Source organism: Anopheles merus, chromosome 2L (assembly GCF_017562075.2).
Source record: "Anopheles merus strain MAF chromosome 2L, AmerM5.1, whole genome shotgun sequence".
NCBI lineage: Eukaryota > Metazoa > Arthropoda > Insecta > Diptera > Culicidae > Anopheles > Anopheles merus.
The window spans coordinates 18,779,399-18,795,086 of record NC_054083.1 but is presented as its reverse complement, the minus strand read 5'-3'; the positions used below and the strand labels follow the sequence as shown (position 1 = coordinate 18,795,086).

At 46.4% G+C, this 15,688-nt stretch overlaps 2 protein-coding genes across 5 annotated transcripts in view; both read right to left on the bottom strand.

The window, feature by feature from the left end:
• LOC121592463 overlaps nucleotides 1-15,688 on the bottom strand; it is a 31,997-nt gene that overhangs the window by 2,056 nt on the left and 14,253 nt on the right. For all 4 annotated transcript variants that reach the window (XM_041913916.1, XM_041913914.1, XM_041913915.1 and 1 more), the window contains 6 exons: nucleotides 14,597-15,559; nucleotides 14,450-14,495; nucleotides 3,339-3,410; nucleotides 3,117-3,268; nucleotides 859-3,016; nucleotides 5-200 (listed from right to left, as the gene is read on the bottom strand). In XM_041913916.1, coding sequence (XP_041769850.1) covers nucleotides 5-200; nucleotides 859-3,016; nucleotides 3,117-3,268; nucleotides 3,339-3,410; nucleotides 14,450-14,495; nucleotides 14,597-15,559 — 3,587 coding nt within the window. The remainder of the gene's footprint in view (nucleotides 1-4; nucleotides 201-858; nucleotides 3,017-3,116; nucleotides 3,269-3,338; nucleotides 3,411-14,449; nucleotides 14,496-14,596; nucleotides 15,560-15,688) is intronic.
• Nucleotides 4,794-7,498, bottom strand: LOC121592465 (nucleolar and coiled-body phosphoprotein 1-like). The gene is made up of 2 exons (XM_041913926.1): nucleotides 5,100-7,498; nucleotides 4,794-5,038 (listed from the first exon to the last, which is right to left on the bottom strand). The coding sequence occupies exons 1-2, from the start codon at nucleotides 6,934-6,936 to the stop codon at nucleotides 4,959-4,961; spliced, it is 1,917 nt and encodes a 638-aa protein (XP_041769860.1). The 5' UTR covers nucleotides 6,937-7,498; the 3' UTR covers nucleotides 4,794-4,958.

The window sequence follows — 15,688 nt, the reverse complement described above, 5'->3', positions numbered from 1 at the left end:
TTACCTATTACCGGACAGCAGATAGAAGAGCGAAGGTGCGAAGCAGACGGACAGGTTGTTAGCGGTCATTTGATTTAGGCTCGAGTTTTGTACCACCTTTTCCAGGAATGTTAGCAGTAGATGCAGCACCTCGCGATGTTCGTCCGGGAGCAGCAGAATTGCCGACTGGACCGCTTCTGCTCGTACTTCGTTGGGTAGGTCTAAATAAAAAAAAAAGTTTAATGAAATGTTAGAAAAAAGCGTTGACCAACTACATATTAATGTGTATCTTCTTTAGTAATGAATTTTGAAACCTGGATCTTGACACTTATATCTTGTATCTTGAATTTGAAATCTGGAAGCTTGGGTCTTAAATCTTAACTCTGGATCATATATTACTATCCTTGAATCAGAAATCTGGAGTTTTATTCGTGATTCTGAAAATGTGCATCCTGATCTTGAATTTTCGAGCATCGAATCTTAATCTAGAATCTAAATCTTGGCGCTTGGCCTAAATAATAATTTTAATCTTGAATTTTCGAGCATCGAATCTTAATCTAGAATCTAAATCTTGGCACTTGGCCTAAATAATAATTTTTATCTTGAATTTGGATCTAAATCTTGATTCTCGAACCTCGAATTTGAATCTCAAGCTTGAATCTCCAATCTGAATCTTGATTTTTGATACTTGAATCTTGAATCTTGAATCTTGAATCTTGAACCTTGAATCTTGAATCTTGAATCTTGAGCCTTGAATCTTGAGCCTTGAATCTTGAATTTTAATCATAATCTTGAATCTTGAATCTTGAATTTTAATCATAATCTTGAATCTTGAATCTTGGAAGATATATCACACACACATGCACCCTTAACACTTACATTGGAATATAGCGATGAACGTTTCGGAAAGCTTTGCCGTCAGCAGCGGATCGGGCAGCTCGCGAAAGTACTGCTTCACCAGGTCCGCCACATCGTACGCATGGTACTCGTCAAACATCTCGCTGCGCCAGCCCACATCGTTGCTCGCCTCAATGACCGACTTTAGCTTGGCGATGCGCGACTTGACACCCGGCTTCCGGAACAGTCCCACCTGGTCGAGCGCATTCTTCTCCAGCCACCCGAACGCTAGCCGTATCGTGTGCGGTACGGTGCTGCCGTACTTTTGCAGATTCAGCACCAGGGGCATCCCGAACACCTTGCGATCTTTGTAGTCGGGCGTTTTGATGCGCTTGATAAACTTTGGCAAATCCCAGTTCCAGCCGGACCGGTGCGTGGGACAGTACCGCTCCATGTAGCCGGTCAGGTTGGCCAGACCGAGCTTCCGTACGACCAGGAGCTGCCCGCACGACATCTCCGACATGCGCAGTCCAGCACCGGACGTCGCGCTACCATCTAATCCACGACCCATTGCTGCGCCGGTGGAGCCACCTTGAGTACCTTCCACAGTTAGCCCCAACAGAGTGTGCGCTTTGCCCGTTGTGGAAGTGACGATAGTGCTGACGGTGGTCGTGATGGCGCCACAGGAGGTGACTGTCATAGCGTTGCTGCTGTTTGTGGTACTGCTGACTAGTTGCGCTATGGTCGTGCCACGCTGTAGCGCATGCTTGCGATCATCTTTCAAGCCCAGCTGATCGGACTGTTGTTGTTGCTGTTGCTGCTGCAAGTCAATCGGCGATACCTTCGGCTGCTGGAAGCTGTGCCAACGAGCTACGGTTGATCGTTTGCTTGACGAGCGACCTTCTCCACCGTCGTCTGCCGTTTTAGAGCTGTGCCGCACGGACCGATTGCTGAATGCGTCCCGATAGCGCTTCGAAGCTTTGCCAAGGTTTAGCGAGCCTCCGCGGTGCAGTTTTGAAGGCGCTGTATCCGGTGCGGTCAGCGTGTTGTTGCCTGCTCCTCTACCGGCTCCTTTACCATCCCCTGTGGTCGTAGAAACGCCATCGTTCATCCCCGGTAAGTCGCAATCAAGCTCTATCTTAATTTTAGACCGCCGCTGCTTGGCATGACACTCGGAGTCGGAAAGCGCTCCACTGCCGGACTGATCGTCTGCGACCGTGCTGCTAATTACCTTGCTGCGTAATGCTTTCTTTGCACGCGGATACTTCCGCGACGCCATCTTGTCCGACCGACCGGTTTGCAGGTTCAGGTCAGGTCCACCGCCGCCGCCGCCACTGTCTTCGCTGCATATTGAGGAAGAATCGTCGCCGGATCGAGTCTCCTGCTGCAGCTGCACCTGTTGCCGGAAGGGTAGCGTGCCGCCCGGGGACGATCGGTCGGTGTACCGCTTCCCGTCGGCACCGTGCAGCGGCGACCAAGCAGGGGCGGGCGTGCTAACGTTAGGCGACAGAAGCAGGTTCCGGCGCCCGAGCAGATCGTTCCCGAACAGATCCTTCCGCCGGTTGCCGGCCGCATCGAGCGCATCGTCGAAGGCGAGCAGCTCGGCGGATGGACGCGGTGAGGTAGGATTGGAGTAGGACATGATGTCAAACCCGGACCCACCGTACCCGTCGGTGCCGTCGCCACCGGCCGGACGATGGTGCGGGGACAGGTGAGCGCTCGAGTGTGCCGCCGGCGGCGCCAGTATGATCAGTCCGTCGCGATTCTGTTTTTTCCTGCGCCTCGATTTGATCGACTCCACCCGGCGCAGGATTGCCTTCGCGCCGTCCTTCAGCCGTTCGCTTCCGGTGCGGCGCAGATGCACACCGCTGCCGTTCGTGCCGCAGTCATCCTGCGAGTCCGTGTCCGATGGTACGCCGATCGTTATTTTGCCGCCCGACTCGAGCCACAGCTTCTCGTGGTCTTCCGCACGCAGCAGCGTGTTGTTATTGTTATGGTGGCGCCGTTGCGATCCAGCAGCATGATCGCTGCCGCTCCCCTTGCCATCTTTGTGAGAGTTTCGCTGCTGCTGCTGCTGCTTGTTGTTTATCACACTGACCAAACCGATCGCATCGTCTACACGCGACCAGCGTCGGCTGTTGTGTTGGAATGTCCAGGCTTCGCTGAGCGCACAGCTGTCATCGTCCGAGTCGTCGCGTTGCTGTAGCACGAAAAGATAGACAGAGAAAGAGAGAGGAAACCACATGGGTGTGAGATCATACGCAAACCATATTGCGCTCGATGGCGTCCGTGTGTCTTACCGAAGGTTTTGGTGTATGCTGATGCGCATCGAGATGCATGTTTGCGCAACGGTTGAGTGTGTGCAGTCGACGGAACAGGGACTGCAGTGGGTCGGGCTCCAGGAATGGGTGATCTTTCGCCACGTCCTCCACGATGATGGGAAACTGGTGATCTGTGGCAATCGAAATGAAGGGTGATAAGCAACCGTGGAAAAAATATGGTCGATGCAGGCTAAAGCTTACCTTCGTACATTTGGGCGTACTGTGGAAAGCCGGCGGCACGTAACCAACGGCATGCTTCAATCGCTTCGATTTCTATAACAATAAAAAATGAAATAGGAACTGTTGTAATAAATGCGATACAAATAATTTTATGCTAATAAATTACAAGCAAACTAGAAGGAACTAGCCTTTGCGTTTACTTCTACATTGATAAAGCATACAGGATGGTTCAGGATGGCTATTTTCAAAAGAAACTACTGATACCTCCCACATGATCTATTATCTGCTTTGTTTTGTTTGTAGCCTAAGAAATATTTGATTCAACACATTTCGAAGTACATATATTTCATAAATGTTTCAAAAGAATTTTCGAATTCATCTTTCAATTGATTAATTTATATACGTTATTAATTACTTGTTCCGTGCGTACCTTATTACTTATAATGCATTGTTCTCATAGCTATGGGACACTTTATTGACTCTTTCATGCGTGAAATTAACTTAATGTAATGGGAATTTATTGACTTTATTGACTCTTTCATAAGTGAAATGAACTTAATATAATGGGAATTGGACTCTATAGCACCCTTGTTGGACAAATCCAATATATAATTTTCAAGGAGTCTGTCCAAAAAGCGTGCCATCCATGCGAGTCCAATTTCCAACACATGAAGTTTACTTCCAATAAGAAAGAGTCAAGATAGTGTCCGACAACTATGAGAACCCCTGGTAAACTCTGTATACTTTATTCGTTTTTTATGTGTTTCTTTTCGCTCTTAATTATTCATTTTCTTGTCTTTACTTGCCAATATTTGTTCAATTACTTATGAAATCATTTCTTTTTTTTAATCTATTTTTCGTATATTTTTTACTTTATCATTTATAGGTTCTTGTTTCTAGTATGTAGTTTCTTTTCGTCCGGCTTCATTAAAATGACGTGAACAACTTTATCATCAACAAAAACTCTTTTTTTAACATAATCTAGGTATTACTGCAAAGTCTTAGGTATGTAATTACACTACAAACATCATTAAAAATTAAAAAAAAACTTTATATTGATGCCATCGTAATAAATTAATAGACATGCAACATCTAGCGAAAAAAGTATCGTTTAAAACAATTAATTTGTGTTCATATAGATAAATAAAACCAGTTTTGAAAGATTCGATAATCTTTCATAAAATGTAAATATCTTCTAAACAACATACAAGAACGTTCCGTTCCGTCCGAAATCGAAAAGGTTGATGGAATGCTTCATTTATTTGTAATATTTCCTCAATAATTTTATTCAGCTTTATACATAATACATAATTGTTGGCGAATCAGCAAAATTTTGAAAATAATACGAAATCCTACCGAGTGTAAATCATTTTTGATAAAACACAAACTTTTTTCTAACACTTGTCTCCTCTCTAGTGCATTCGCGTTTGCCGCAGTTCTGCCTTATCTGCCCGTGGCTTCCATTTTTTTGTTTTGTCTTCATCCATTAATCCTTCTGAGCGCCGAATCTCTTCCAGAACTCTCGGTCAAGCTCGACAACCTGCGACGCAGCTACACCCGCTTCCCTTCCGCCTTCCGGTTCGATGCGACGTCGCCCGTCGTCCCGCTGGTGCGGCTCCTGCTCCTCCTCACCCGCATCCCCTACGGCAGCGTGTCGGTTGGCCCGTCGTCCCGTCGGCTCGTTGTCATCCCGGTGGCCGCCAGACTGGGTGCCACTGAAACTACGCGCCCGTTTGAAGAATTTCGTTGCAAAAAATTTTTCAGTGCTAAATTTTTTCCTACCATCAAGCTGCGGCGTCAGTGGCACACGAGCCAATGCCGGAATGCCGCCTCCTCCTCCCAGGGTTGCCTCGGGTGTCTTTGCTACTGCTGCTTCGGCCGCCTGGCTGCCGGCAGGCTCCACGCTGGTGCTGCGCCGGAAGGCTGCCAGCTTACGCGAGCTAATGGGTGTGCCGGGGATGGTGATGGGTCCACCCCTGGCGCCTACGGGCGGGTGCCGCTCGTTGGATGGGTTATCATCGCCGGCGGGGCATAAAATGGGTCTGTTATCTTGATCCAGGTCATATGATGCATCGGTTGGCTTTGTTGTCGCCGTTACATCAGCTGCCGGTGGTGCCGTCCTCGCCTTGGGCGGTGGTGAGGCTGGTGCCACCACCTCGACTTCCTGGTACGCCTCGGAAAAATCTCGCCGCAGTGTGCCCTTGCGGGAAGAGTCTTCAAAAAACGTCCGTACCGTGGGGCTTTTCACGTCCGATTGGACAAACGGCCGGGCAGCCTCGGAGAACGAACGGGCGTACGTTTTCTTCTCGCTCGAGCTGTCCAGATAGCTGTCCACGCAGAAGCTGTCCACGGTGGAGGAGGCTGTCGTCGTGGTCGTCGCCGTAACGGACGGTTTGTTCTGCCGCAGGTTATCGAGCTCTTTGTTGAACGCTTCCAGCTGCTCCGCCAGGGACGCCGAATGGCCACTGGCCGGGGGCAGTGATGGCTGCTGTTCCGCACTACCCGTGGCCGGCTCGGCACCCTTTTTTAATTTATGCAAATGCCGGGAGCTAATGGGTGTTCCCGGCACGGTCGGCTTAAAGTTGGGATGCTCCACTGGCGCCGGCGGTTCATACTCGTTGTACACCTCGGAAAATTCGCGCCGGAAGGTTTGACGCGAGGCAGACTCGTTGAAGTACTGCACCACTGCCGGATCACGTGGCTCTCGCGCTCCGCCGGGGAACGTTTGTACGGCTTGCGAAAACGTTCGCTGATAGGTTCGTGCCTGTTCCGACTCTTCGAAGAACTGTTGGGGGCTTTTCGCCTCCGCTGCAACCGGGGCGTCCGGGACCGTCTTGGCCTGGTAGGCGTGTAGCTTTTCCTCCAGCCGTTGCTTGGACTGCTTCAACTGCTCCAGCTCCTGCAGGAACTCGCTTCTATCCTCTTCCGATCGCTCATCGTCCGAAGAATCGCTGATCAGCTTCGGTGGACGATTTTCACCGGACTTGGCTGACTTGGAGCTGGCTTTCTTGGTTTTCTTCTTTTTTGAGCTCTTTTCCGAGGCAACGATAGGTTCCGGTTCGATCAGTTCACCGTACGCTTCGGAAAAGTCCCTCCGAAAGGTCCGTTGACTAGCGGACTCTTCGAAGTATTTCTTCACCACCGGATTCTTCTCAATCACTGGGGACGCTCCAACGACCCCGACAGCCTCGGAGAACGTCCGATGATAGGCTTTCCGTTCTTCGGACTTGCTAAAGAACTCTTCGGTCGTGTCATGGATTGCCCCTTGCTTTGCCCCCTCCTGGGACGGTGCGCTGTCCGCGCCGTCTACCGACAGTGTTTGCATATCCTTGAGAAATTTATCCAGCACAAGGCTGCTGATGATGAGCTCATTTTCCATGGGACCATTGTTGGACGGTTTCTGGTCATCGTGATCACTCGCCAACCCTTGCGAAAGTCGGCGCAAATAACGCGAACAAACGGGAGTGCCCGGTACAGACAGGTTCAGTTTCGGTTCCTTGGTTCCGGACGAATCTTTTTGCTTCTTCTCGTAGTGACTTTGAACTCCGGCAAGGAAATTAAGCTTTGATTTGCGGCTTTTCGCCGCTATCGGATACTTTTTCGATGCATATTGCTCCATCCTGTCTGCCAGTTCGATGTCTGCAATAGGTACGCGCTCGAAATCGGTTCGAATCCCGGCAGTATAGTCGCTCGGACACGAAACACTTAGAATCGCTTTTTTTGGTGGTAGGTCACAAGACACAACGTTTGGGGGTATCTACTTGTCGTCCTCTGCGTAGACAATGCACTGAGGCTGGGGACACACTACGGCAAAGTACGGTTGAGCGCGAGAACCAACTCCGGCTGGTGACATCAGAGTCGACCACGGGTTCTCGATAGGCTGGAATTAATCAGTCACGACCGCGGGCGGACGGGTGGATCGCGCAACTGTTTTTCGAACCAAAATAAACCGAAAATATAACAACGTGACTGTGGGTGTGTTCTTTTCTTCTCACTCTTTCTCTCCCTGTTTTTGCACCACAGTGATAAGAATTTCAAGTTGCCGATATCCAGCCAGTATCTCTGATGGAACGTTCGTGTAAGCAATATCTTAGTAGTGACCGGTATGACTTGACAAGCATTTGCAATGTAGCAAGTATATTTTTGTGTACGACATCTTCTTTAAAAAAACGAATAAATACACACATTTCAACCTTCTATATGTATTTTAAGGCCTTTTTGTACCATTTACCATGTATGGTTTAGAAATAACAACATCAAGCCACTATTATTCAAAGATGTATACTATAAATGGCAAATTCTATTTTTAAATTGTTCCAGGCCTCAGCTATAAACAGAAACTCCCGGACAAAATATTCCGAACCCACGACGACTGACACAAAGCTGCGGGAAGCCCACAAAACGGTGCCATCTTTTCACTTTGGGGAAGAAATAGGAGGCCGAAGATGCCCTATTTGTCCAAAACATACAAAAACAATTCTTTTGATATTTGTGGGTTTCCTTTCTTGTATATAGGCCCAAAACTGATAATTACATGAGAATCTGCAAAGAGAAGTTTATAAAGTTCATAAAGTCAATTACAGCCATCAAAAACGTGAACCATACATTAGCTTTGTTCAAATAATTAATTTGCACTCGCTACAGGAAACTTTGCTTTTCAATTAACTCGATTCATGTTTTGAGAAAATCTCTCCGAAGAAAATCACAAAACTCCGTTGACTGGTACAGTTCTGACAAGCTTTCAGGGTGTCCAAAATATCCAGAGTTTAAAAAGAGTGTCCGAAAAGGCACACACAACGATGTTTCTCAAGCTATTCACACTCTAGGAATCTTGGAACACAAGCTCAAAAAGTATGTCTTGAAAATATTTGGGTAAAATAGCTTGTTTCAGCAAAACAATCTATCGATGATTGGTGATGAATTCCTATCGATTCTTCAGATGACTTTATCTATCAACAGATTTACTCTGTTTTGTTCGAGATGCACATTTTTCGTATCGCTCAGCCGTAACCAGAAGACACCAGATCAATTGATGTTGAGAAGCATAGGAGATACAGTTCCTTCGCTACACTCATATTCCCTTCAGTCCCTATCGATACTTTTGCCTTCAACCTTGTACCTCATGCACAGTTAAATCAATGATGAATTTTTAAGACGAGCAAATAAAAAAGGGAATTTCTAGAACGCATTTTTATGCACGATACAGTTGTACAATATGCCTCTGCCCGTCAAAATGAATACATTTTAAATTTACGCATTTGATACGCATGATTATAATGCAGCACGTGTGTACGTGCGTACGAATTCAAGCGAATCATTAGCTTCGAGCGAGTTCACATTGCAACAACACATTGCATAAATGAGCGTACACCACATAATCAAATAAAACGCGCAATCAATCTTCTGGAATTCGTACATCACAGGGGTCTTGGTGCAGTAGTAGTACAAGGGAAGAATAGGCCCATCAGATGTCTCATTCGCAGTAACAAATCACAATGAAGCGAAGCAACTCATTCCCATTTGGGAACGTTTACTAACGCAGCAGAGCTTCTGCAAACGAACATCAGCGCAGTACGCAGTATCGCAAGGGCTAAATTCAATAAACTTATCAAGCAAATTCCCATCTGCTATTGAATATTTACCACCCCCCCCCCACCCCCACCCCCCATTCCTTACCCTCCAGCCATAGGCTATAGATAACAAGTGTCATTCGATCACGAGACCGGAGCATAAAGGCAGCAGGGAGCGCTTGTGGCGGGCTGACGCGCGTTCGTTTATCGAACGTTCAAACTGTCGCCTTCAAACAAATCCACCCGTCGCATATGACGCTGCAGCAACGAAAAGGGACACACACACATAGTACGTTTTGCTTTGTGTTTTATGTGTATTATTCTTTTGTTGATGATGTACAAGAACAATAGCTGAAATAGCAAAAAAAGAAACTCTCAACAAAAAAAAACTCCCCTCCATTTAGCACCCAGAGCGCTTTTTTGCCGCCCACAGTGGGGGATGAAAATGATTCCAAACAGCATCAGGATAGCCCAAGCACAGCATTGCAGCTAAAGCGCTTAGAATGGGCCCCGTATCAAAACCGCCACACCACAGCATCCCACAGGGCCTATGGCAGTGACGTTCACATTCAAATGGCCCCATTTTTGCCACCATCATCAACGATGGCCGCGTTATAAGCACGAACCAATGGCTGTGTCTATGGCGTTTTTCACCCTTTTTTGCTACCCTCGCTGTAATTTTGCATACCTATTCATCAATCAATTTATCAATATACAAGGACGAAGGACGATTTAAAAATAGCCATACCACCAGTGCGACCAAAAGGGGCGGGAAAAAGGACTTCTCCCGTTCTCCGTCCCCCTCTGCTTCTGGGTGTAGATGCTCCGGCCAAACTCCCGCACAAGCAACAATGCCTCTCTCTCTCTCTCGCTCTCTCTCTCTTTTTTCTCTCTCTTCGTTCTCTTTTGCGCAGCGTTCTCTTTCCCTCTAATTAACTGATATTCAATTCCACTTGCTACTTTATGTCTCGTTTGGTTACGTTCCCATCCGTCGTCGGCAAAGAGGATGAAAGCCTTCCTAGTGTACTTCTACTCCCGGTTTTCCCACCGACACACATACACAACATCAACTACAGCATGCAACGGGGTTCAGTATCCGGTACACCGTTGGGGCTGTGCTCTCTCAATGAAGAGCAACAGATGACTTTCCACCGCCACCCGAGGACAGAGCAGCCTTGCTTCGTTCCGTGTCTGCCCCGGGGATGGCCACACAATCATCCTTCATTCAGCCCCTTCTTTACCGCATCACAGGTCCTCGTTCCCACCACAGGAAGGACGACAACGGTTTTGAGCTCCCACGCGCCATCCAAAGAGCCCCATTGTTGTGTGTCTCTGCACGTATGTGTGTGTGTGCGTGTATGCACACTCTATCATTCTTTTAAAACCCTCCCGCCACCCGCCTCCCACCTTCCATGTATGTATTACCTGCAATTTTCCTTTCCCGCATCTTCTTCCATAGCGATTCCGCCTTGCGTATGTGCCAGTTCTCGATCTTGGCGGAAAAGCTGCGGAAAAACTTGTACTCCCGAATGCTGGACATCCTGCGGTGCATTATTGTGGTCGTAGCGGTGCCGTTTGCGCGGTGTTCCTGAGCGCGGCCTGGATCCGCAGCTTCTAATGCGCGCGCAAAATAAAAAAAAAAAACAGCGGAGGCGGCGGGTGCGTAAATGCTTCGGGCGAACAGACGCACCTTTTTGCGGAATTGAAAAGGGTACGACTAATTTGTTTATTTGTGCGTTTGGCAGCACAAGCGAATTATATGAATAGCGATTCTGGTGCGAAGAAAACACAGCCAACCTTCACTTCACGCTCGCAGTCTAGAGCCTCGTAGCGTTCCCTGTTCTTGCCGAACCTGACAATAAAGTGCCCGATATTGTGCACGCACGAAAACACACAAAAACAACACACACATACACCGTGCTCTGTGTGCACGGGAGCGCTTTTTCAATTTTCCTCAGCAGTAATTCGTAACTAAACACTAAACACACTAGAACACAAGAACAGCCAAGCCAGTAGAAGCTAAGCGAAAAGCAAGAAACAACAATTAATTCCGGCCAGCTAGGACGGCAGCACACCGTCACACCAGCCAACGGCAGGACTGACCAACTGACAATGAGCGACGCCGAGCAAAAGGATATCTCGTGCCGACGTGCCAGAAGCTGGAGAAAGCAGCCGCAGCCGCAGCAGGAGCAACAGCATATCGAGATGGATGGAGGGAAAGCTGTGTGAGTACGCGCGAGACATCTATCTACCCTGTTGGGCACGTGGAGAGTGGTGCTTTTGTGGGGGAGTAGCGGAGGATTTCTGGAGAACTTCAGCGGATGCTCGCAGGTTCTCGCAGGCACAGAGCGTGCTTGCTGCTCTCGCAGGACTCTCAGCGTGTCTCGGCAAAGCATTTTACTGTGACGTTAGCCGCAATTTCCACAACATCGAAAGGGAAACGTAGGACCGGGCTGGGAGGGGTAGGGAAGGAACGCCTTTTTGATTCTGATTGTGTACAAGAACCGTGCAGCAAGCTAGCCTTATGTACACTGGGGCGAGTTTCGCAGCTATGTGCGTAAAACTTGCCCGTACATAAAACACAACACAGAGCCCACAAAATCAGACCATCCACCATCAACAACGCAACACGCTCCACGAGCTACGCACTTTTGCGCCCCGAAATCGTTGCTTGCCTTCGCCACCTTCCTTTGAACAGCATAAAGGTCATGAAAATATGAGATACTTTGCCAACGCGCCACAATGTTTTATGCGTAAAATGAAGATGCTGCAAAGATAGACGGTTGTAAAACGTCCACGGCAACGGCTTGAAAGATCAATAATGTTATTCAGATTTAAAATAGTTTGTCTATTCCTTTTTTTCTTCCTACTTCTAATAGGAACGTAGAATATAACGTACATTTTCACAGCCCTGCATAGCAGCTTACCCAACTGCTTGATCATGGGCAATCAGTGGCAACGAGAAACAGTAACTAGTCATTCTGAGCCACAATTAATTTCCGGAAACTTTGTACCGGCATCGATTGGTTGCTCGTTCGTTAGCTACATTCTAGATGCAACAAGCTTAATGTTGATGAGAGAGTGTGTGGAGAATTTGGCGTTGGAATTTGCAACATGCCGGGCTCGTGCCGTTTCAGACACATTTCAGCTTTTCAACCACTTGTTCGCTTTTTAATTATGCGCATTCCAGGCCGGGCGCGGGGAAACAATCCAAATCTCATGCCCATGCTGTTTGGCTGTCCCATCCGAGGGGACAGTGCGGGAAACAACTGCCACATTATCGTCTGTGCGCCGGAATAGGTTGGTTCATTAAAGTGGGAACCCCGTTAACGTTGTGTAGCATGAATGTATGATTATCGCACTAGAAGGTTATCAGCATAGATTGCCCAGGGTTCACGAAGCAAACGGCAGTTGGAGTCGAATTAAGTTTCTTCGGACCGTTCAAGGATTTCTACTATTTCTTGTTGTTCCTTGCAATTCTTACAGTTTTTTATTGTTGTTTTGTGTTATTTTGATTGTTGTTTTTTTGGTTTTTATGCGTACAACAAATGGAATAAAAACACATTTTTGATACTCTTACTCTACAATAAGCATCTTGTAATTAGCTTTTTCTTTTTCGAATAATTTCTCTGAAGTCAATCATTGTCCTTGTAGGTCTTTCAGGATGGTTCCAGGCTTCCACAAGATGATTGGTTTTGTTCAAAATCTTTTGGTAATTTCACCAGTTTAATGAAGTTGACCAGTTCAGTGTACAGTGTAGTGTTAACACGTTAAGAACTTAACAAAAAAGGTAGAAAATTGGTCACCTAAGCGGCAACGGATTAGTTTATTTGTGTTGGGGATGTACTTTCTAGTGTTGTGTAAATCTGATTCAAATGTATACATCTCAATTAATTATTGACGTGATTCAATGAATCTGTATCTCGAATGGAATGATGGATGAATCTCGAAAGATTAATGATTCTATAAAGATCTCAAAATCTCAAAAGCTTGTACAATGGAATCGCGCAATTCAATATCTTGAAATTCATACATCCACCAATGAATCTAAATAGATTCATGAGAATCTTTAAATATTCATATTAATCTATTATAAATTCATGAATTTTTGAAGATACGCACTTATTTCAGTGTTTTGAATCAAAGTAGAAGAGTGATTATAAGGATTTGAATCTTTCACGCACTCGTTAAAGATTCACAAAAAAGCATACACAATATAAATTATTTTATTATTCGTTTGCGATTCAACTAATTAACTCTCTGGCAGGCATTTTTATGGGATTAATCTCGCTTACTCTCTACGCTAACTAGTGAATAACTCATTTGATATCAGTATTACTTAATACTAATAATACTCCAAAACATTGAGTCATAAAAATAGAACATGCAACAATCATAAATACATAAACTGTATGCTGAGATGTATCCATACTATTACTCAAAGAATTCAGCTCAACCGTCAAACGAGCGAAGGCGACGTTTGACAGATAGGAACATTTATTCAGTGTTCTCATCTCTAGTTGTGAATCCGGTTTGTTTATAAAATTTCTAGAATACGCATTTACATAAGAGACGTAATTCGGTCTCATGCCAGTTAATGCTCTGTATACTTATTTCGAAATGGCGTTATCCTGCGTCAAAACATCTATTTTGTTTACCAAAAACCATCAAACGCTCTTTGCGGATAATTTTTGTCAATTTGTAAAAGTTTCTCTGCACATTTTTATTGGATACCAACAATTTTCACATCTTTAGATGGTTCTATCGGCAACTAGACTCAAAGCATTCCACGAACCAGATTCCAGAAAATTTTAGAATTATAGCCAAGGCTATTGTTTGAACTAGCATTCACTTAAGTTTGATTGTCGATCCAAAACGTTTCGTAAGGAGTTGATCATACAACTGACGAACCTGGATTCTGATCATTGTTTATTGTTAGTGTTTTCGGCTTATGTTTTGCATAAGCATTCAAAATTCCCAAAGACAGATTCGTTCCCCAGAATTGGCCGATCTGCCTATAGAATTTTCAACAAACCATAACATGAGATAATGTTCCGCTGGATGCACAGAAAATATCAAAAAGATTCATGAGCCATATACATTTGAGAGACAGAAGATTACAAGGGGAATCAAATCAAAACTTTTAAATACAAGGCTACATAGAAAATGTAACATAGCGCGTAAGTTTTAATGTTTTAATATCTCACACATTTAACAGTTAATATATTTCGTGGCACGCTCAGCACGAATTGAATCGAAAATAAACGCATTTAAGTGAGTATAGAATTAAGTTTCAATTATTGAATCAGTAGTCTCAACTCATCTAAATCTCTTTTGATAATAAAGAGTCAAGCGATACTCGCAAAATGCACTAGAAATACTCATACTCATAAATATTTTCTATTTCAATGGAACCGTTACTAGTACGTTCCTTTAATTGGTCTTAAATACAGCAATGAAAGTTTGAGTGGGTAAATGAAACTAAACAAGCGAATAATTCCAGACGACATTCAAGCAACATATGACGCAAGAAAAAAAGATAGTCTTATCTCCTCTACTCACCCGCCAAATGCCGATCACTTTGTGACCTCGAGTAACGGAGGTTTGCCTGTAAAAGATAGCAAGCCAAAAATACCGGAAGCAGAATATAGTAACTATCATTCAAGCAAGGCCGCACAAAACAACTTATTTTTTGTGTATGTCTCTTACCCGTGCCACCGTGAGGACGTTCTCCTCATCCTTGAGCAGTACCGGTGCGGAACTCGATTTAGAACCGAGCTCTTCCGCAATCAAATGGTTGTGGCCGCTGTGCAGCGACGTGCTGCTCGGCGACGGCAGATCGGCCATGTTGGACTTGAGCGGTTGGAACGGTTCCTGGTCGAGCGTCAGGAAGAACTGTTTCCGCTTCGCGTCGATCGCACTTTGGTGCGATTTGAACTTTAGATGTAGCGCCAAATTCCGGTGTCCTCCGGCCACGGACGGCAAGCTGTTGGTGCTTGTCTTGAGCCCACGGTCGTTCGCCCCTAGCTGCTGCTCGATGCTGTTACAATAGTATCCGCCAAAGTCTTTGCTCGGTGCGATCGCACCAGCACCACGCTGTGCCTGCACCGATGGGTCTTTTTGCTGGAGGCGCTTACGCACACCGCCACTGACTATCGTCTCCCGCTCGTCCGACGTAGTGTCGTCTCCGGCTCCTTCCAGGCTGTCGTCACACGACGGCGCTCCCACGTCCAGCAGGCTCATATCGTCCGACAGGCTGTCCGACCGTTCCGTGTACCGGCCGTAGCTGCTGTACCCGCTGGAGGACATGTTTTCGCCCGCCGACTGCGACCGAACGCTCGGCTTGGGCAGTGTTGAAGCCGCCGCCGGCACAGTGGTCGAGGAGCTCACCATTTCCATCCGGTCGTGCGATCGGTAACGAGGGTCCTGTGCATTTCGCGTCCGTTTCGCATAGCCGTCAATTGCTAGCGATTGATTGGTGCGGCCGTAGCTGATCGCACCGGCACTGGCACTACTGCTCTGCTGGGTAACATTTGCGTGCGGTATGGTTGCATACTTTACGTGATGACTAGCGTTCTGCTGATGTGGCTGTTGTTGGTGATGATGATGCTGTTGAAGGTGTGGACCAGCCTTTACTAAACGCCCGTATCCAGTGGCTTCGTCCCGGTTAGCCTACAAATGGAATGAGGACAATGTTTGGTTCGTTTATTAAGAGCCTACACCGCGCAACGCTTACAACGGAAACGATTGTTTTAAGCCTGCCACCGACCGTTTTCCACCCCAAGGAAGTGGCGGTGAAAT